We start from the raw sequence: 5,198 nt of genomic DNA, 5'->3' as shown, positions 1-5,198 counted from the left end.
CCTTACTGGGGTATGGGCCATGGACACGTGTACACCTCGGTAGGTGTGCACTCAATTCTTTGCTGCCCTATATAAAGGCCCTCATTCTTCGCCGGAGGTACGTTTTCTACGAGTTCTGGAGCCACTTTTTCTCTCTTGAGCTTCGCCTGACTTGAGCGTCGAAGGGTCGCCGCCGGGAACCCCTTCCCGGCCCGACTTCTGTGCAGGTTTGCCGGAGCTGTGTGTTACCAGTCGAAGATCCACGTCGACAGCCGGAGAGCGCCACGTGCCCAGTGTCCGTTGATTCAGCGTTCGGACAGGATCAGTAACAATAGAATGAAATAGAAAAGCAAGTATAAAATCTAATCATAATAAATGAAAGACAATGCAAGTTAAGGGAATCTATGCTAACCTAAACTACGATTGCAAGAAAATTGAAAACAACATAAAGTAAAACATGAATGAAACCTATACTAATCTAATCTAATTGCATTCAAACAAAAACAAGAACTTAAAACAATTGAAAGAGACAAGACATGCAAGAATTAAACTAAAATAATTGCAACAAATGAAAAAAATACAAGTGATTGGGGAAATTCATCGAACACCTAATATGCATCTACCAATTCAAACCTAAAACATGCAATTTTAAACATGGGGAGCAAATCTCATTACAAGCATTCAATCAATTACATGTTAACTCAAAGAAAGATAACCAACAACAATCAATAAACATAACCATAATGAAGAGATTGACCCAACACATCGGAGATGGATGATGACAGCTGCAAGGGAGGTTCGGATGCGGCTATTGTCCGGAATTCACTCACTCGAACTAGAGCGACTCCAAAGAGGTGGTTGTCTCTGGGAACCTCGAGATCCAGTCGACGAGCTCCTTGTCCTCATCCTCCACATTGTTCTTTCATATCTAAGTCATCCGCTTGAGGAAGACTCGCTCAAGCCAGGGGCTGGCGGAGGCCATAGCGGAGAGCCAGGGGAGAACGGGGTCCCTAGCCAAGTGGAACCAGGTTGAAATCGGTAAAACGAGAGCACCCCTTGAGCACGAGCACCCGAGCGTCGAGGAACTGCCGTAGCGCATGCGCCGGAGACACAACATAGTAGTTCCCGATGAAGAGCTCACGTCGAGTCTGCGCCTCGGCGTGGTACGAGGACTGATAAACTAGCGACACCACGTTCTGATCCCTCTAGCAGACTAGGAACTAAAGCACGTTCTCCAACACCTGGTCTGAGTAGGGCGGTGACGACAGCGTATCAAGTTACCCTCCATCACCATCTCCACCTCCACGTATCAATCGATCTGCCAACTTAGCAAGGGGGGGCGAAGGAGGTGAAGAGATCAACTGTTTGACGAAGGAGGCAAAGGAACAATGAGGCAAGCAACGAGGAATTTTTAGGCGTGGTCAGAATAAAATAAGTCACAAGGGTGAGGAAATTTGAGCACGGTCTCAGTAAAAAAAATTATTAACAGTGCACAAAATGTGCATTACTAAAATTTCTGAAAAATTTCTGGCTGGAGTTTAAGGCAAAAAAACACAATAGATTTTAATTTCATTAATAACGGTTTACAACCGTTGTCTTATTAGCACAACAACAACTGTTTATGCACCGTTGTTCCAAGCGTTATAAAAATATTCTCATTTACAACGGTTCATTGTACCGTTGTCTCAACTATTGTTAAGATTGTCTTTTAGGGTAACTGTTGCATCAAAGATAACGATTTTGTTAAAAATCGTTGTCTTTTGCTAAATTTATAACAATTTTTCTTAAAACCATTGTCTTTTTGGTGTTGTCTCTATGCAGTTTTTTTGTAGTGTTATCTCTCCAAGTAAATACATTACTGGGTTTTTTCAAATAGCTAAAATAGATGGATCATGCTCGGTCTCCACACCAATTGCTATTACTAACTTCTCCGCACCTTCTCTTGCCATGTATAATCTCTAGATTTATTGAAGCATTATTGGAACTTTACAATATGTCACTATCACACAACCTGATATTATCTTTGCAGTAAATCATACTTATTAGTTCATGCATGCTTCTATTGAATAAAATTGGGAAGGTGTGAAATGAATACTTTGTTATCTCAAATGTACTATTCTATATATCTTCTTTTATATCGTCAATCATTTCGAAATTTACCTGTATATAGTGATGTGGATTGAGCAAGATCTCCTAAAGACAAACGCTCAACTAGTGGAATATACAATATTTCTTGGATAAAACCTTTTTGCATGAAATTAGAAAAAGCAACCTATATAGTATCTAGCTCGTTTAAGTACTGAGGTTGAATATAAAATTATAGCAAATACCGCATCTAAAATTATTTGGCTTCAATTACTTCTTTTTGAACATGATCTTGTGTCAAATGTCGCACTAAAAATTTGGTGTGATAATATTGGAGTAACATCTCTCACAGCAAATATCCAATCTTTCATGTATATACAAAATATACGGAAATTAACTTTAACAAATATCTACCTCTTACATTTCTACATAGGATCAAATTGATAATATCTTACTAAGTTATTATCTAGACAACATTACAATAGACTAACAAGTAAACTCAATATGAAAAACCTTTCTTTGAGATTGCTAGGAGATAAAAGAAAATTATTCAGTAAAACATAATTATTAGAATCTTCGTTTTATTAATCTATTAATGGACCGAGTATTATAATGTTTTATATAAATTGTATACCTCGGATAAACCGTAATGAATCAAGAAGTTTATTTCCTTACATCTCTTCTCTACCCACCTACTTATTTTACACGGAGAACATATGGTTTCACAACTCTTTAAAACGTCGTCCGTTCCCGCGGGCACAGACATATATGCACACACAAAGCCCTGGGCTCAAGAACTTTTCCACTAACTTAGTATCGCTGTGGCTTCACCAGGACACCTCCTGACATCATTCTAATCTCTTTGTTTGTTAGCTTTAGGTTCGTTCGTCCGTCGCCGCCATGATCTATTTAAGTTGGTTGACCGGTAATTTAATAATCCACGGTGTTTAAGCTAAAACACACCTTTTTCTTAGAATTCACACTTTCACAGGCCTTCTTGGTCTATTAAACCCAGCTCACTGCTCCGCTCCGCTCCATCACACTTCCTATCCACTGGGAAACTAAGGTCTCTCCTTTGTCTTAATTTTTCTACGAGTATGGGGGAAAATAAAGAGGGTGGAGAGCAGTTGTCGTCGGTGGAGAAGATGGCGGCTCCGCCTAAGCAAGGCCACAACATGTACGCCATGGGCTGCACCATGCTCGCCTCCTTGGCCTCCATCCTGTTGGGATACGGTACGTACGTTGTCGACGGCTTTGATTCTTGGTGGTTGTTACTTGTTTGTGATCGAATGTTTCTGTTTGGGGATTGAATCAGATATCGGAGTGATGAGCGGAGCTCAAAAGTTCATACAGAAAGAGCTCCACATCAGCGACACGCAGGTGGAGATTCTCCTCGGCATCCTTGATCTCTTCTCTCTCGTCGGTTCCTTCTCCGCCGGATTCACCTCCGACTGGATCGGCCGCCGGTACACGATCGTCCTCGCGGCCGCCATCTTCTTCGCTGGCGCGCTGCTAATGGGCTTCGCCATGAATTATGCTTTTCTCATGTTCGGCCGCTTAGTCTCCGGCATCGGCGTTGGATATGCGCTTATGATCGCCCCCACGTACACCGCCGAGGTCGCCCCTGCCTCCAGCCGTGGCTTCCTAAGTTCCTTCCCGGAGGTCTTCATCAACGTCGGCATTCTCCTAGGATACATCTCCAACTACGCCTTCTCCCATCTCCGGCAATCCCTCGGGTGGCGATTCATGCTCGGCGTTGGTGCCATCCCGGCGGTTTTCCTCGGCTTCGGCGTGCTCGCCATGCCGGAGTCGCCGAGGTGGCTCGTCATGCGTGGCCGCCTCGGCGACGCTAAGGAGGTTCTCGAGAAGACCTGCGACTCGTCGGAGGAAGCTCAGCTCCGTCTCGCAGACATCAAGCGGGCAGCCGGAATCCCGGAAGAATGCAACGCAGACGTGGTGGAGGTCACCAAGAAGAACAGAGATAACAGCGGAGCCTGGAGGGAGCTGCTGCTCCGGCCGAGACCGTCGGTGCGCCGTGTGCTGATCGCCGCCATGGGGATCCACTTCTTCCAGCAGGCGTCGGGGATCGACTCTGTGGTGCTGTACAGTCCCCGGGTGTTCGAGGCGGCGGGGATCAAGTCTGACAACGCGCAGCTGGGGACGACGGTGGCGGTGGGGTTCACTAAGACTCTCTTCATCCTGGTGGCGACCTTCTTCCTAGACCGCGTGGGGAGGCGGCCGCTGCTTCTGGGGAGCTACGCAGGGATGATCGTGTCGATGGCGGGGCTGGGGATCGGGATGACTGCGGTGGGCAGGCACGGCGATGGAGGGCACCAGCTCCAGTGGGCGGTGGCGCTCAGCATCAGCTCCACGCTGGCCTACGTGACGTTTTTCTCCATCGGCGCGGGGCCCATCGCGTGGGTGTACAGCTCGGAGATCTTCCCTCTGCGCCTGCGGGCGTTGGGGGCCGCCATCGGGGTGGCCGTGAACCGGATCACCAGCGGCGTCATCGCCATGACCTTCCTCTCGCTCTCCAAGGCCATCACGCTGGGGGGCAGCTTCTTCTTGTACTCCGGAATGTCCGCGGTGGCATGGGTGTTCTTCTTCACGTTCTTGCCGGAGACGCGGGGCAGGACGCTGGAGGAGATGCCGAAGCTCTTTGGGGAGAAAAAGAAGACGGCGGCGCCGGAGAAGGGGAAGGAAGACACTACAGGAGTCGAAATGGTGAACGATGGTAATTAGTACTAGAAGACACAAGGGCACAATTTATCAATCATCTATTACTCGTTGTAAACGATATTCTAGCAAACACAAACCTTTGGGATTTCAAATACAATTTGATATCGGACAGGATTTCAAATACAATTTGATATCGGACAGGATGTGATTAAATTGAAGATAACAAGAGTAATTTTGAAGAACAAAACTTTTATTAAAATTTGAAAGGTTAATTTTTTGACATTTAAACATGACTTTTACATCGATAATAATTTAAGAATCAAATAAAGAAAGAAATTATAATAATTACTGATCCTAACCGGAAATTGAATCAAACGAACCATCAGGTGAGATGACGAGAATATTGATCAAATCATGACATCTCGGAGGGGGATATACTGAGATGGTTTCTATGT

The 5,198-nt window shown here is 45.4% G+C and overlaps 1 protein-coding gene across 1 annotated transcript; it reads left to right on the top strand.

The window, feature by feature from the left end:
* Window positions 1-3,048: 3,048 nt before the first annotated feature.
* On the top strand, window positions 3,049-4,919 carry LOC121975922 (polyol transporter 5-like). The gene is made up of 2 exons (XM_042527856.1): window positions 3,049-3,297; window positions 3,380-4,919. The coding sequence occupies exons 1-2, from the start codon at window positions 3,162-3,164 to the stop codon at window positions 4,804-4,806; spliced, it is 1,563 nt and encodes a 520-aa protein (XP_042383790.1). The 5' UTR covers window positions 3,049-3,161; the 3' UTR covers window positions 4,807-4,919.
* The last annotated feature ends 279 nt before the right edge of the window (window positions 4,920-5,198 follow it).

This window comes from Zingiber officinale, chromosome 4B, assembly GCF_018446385.1.
Source record: "Zingiber officinale cultivar Zhangliang chromosome 4B, Zo_v1.1, whole genome shotgun sequence".
Taxonomy (NCBI): Eukaryota; Viridiplantae; Streptophyta; class Magnoliopsida; order Zingiberales; family Zingiberaceae; genus Zingiber; species Zingiber officinale.
Note: the sequence above shows the minus strand (reverse complement) of the source record. Positions and strands in the feature narration are given on the sequence as shown.

What these genes read in the sequence shown, in the direction of transcription:
- LOC121975922 (XM_042527856.1), top strand. Translation starts at nt 3,162, where the DNA reads ATGGGGGAAAATAAAGAGGGTGGAGAGCAGTTGTCGTCGGTGGAGAAG. An exon ending in CTCCATCCTGTTGGGATACG is followed by an intron (nt 3,298 to 3,379) that starts GTACGTACGTTG and finishes GGATTGAATCAG; the next exon opens with ATATCGGAGTGATGAGCGGA.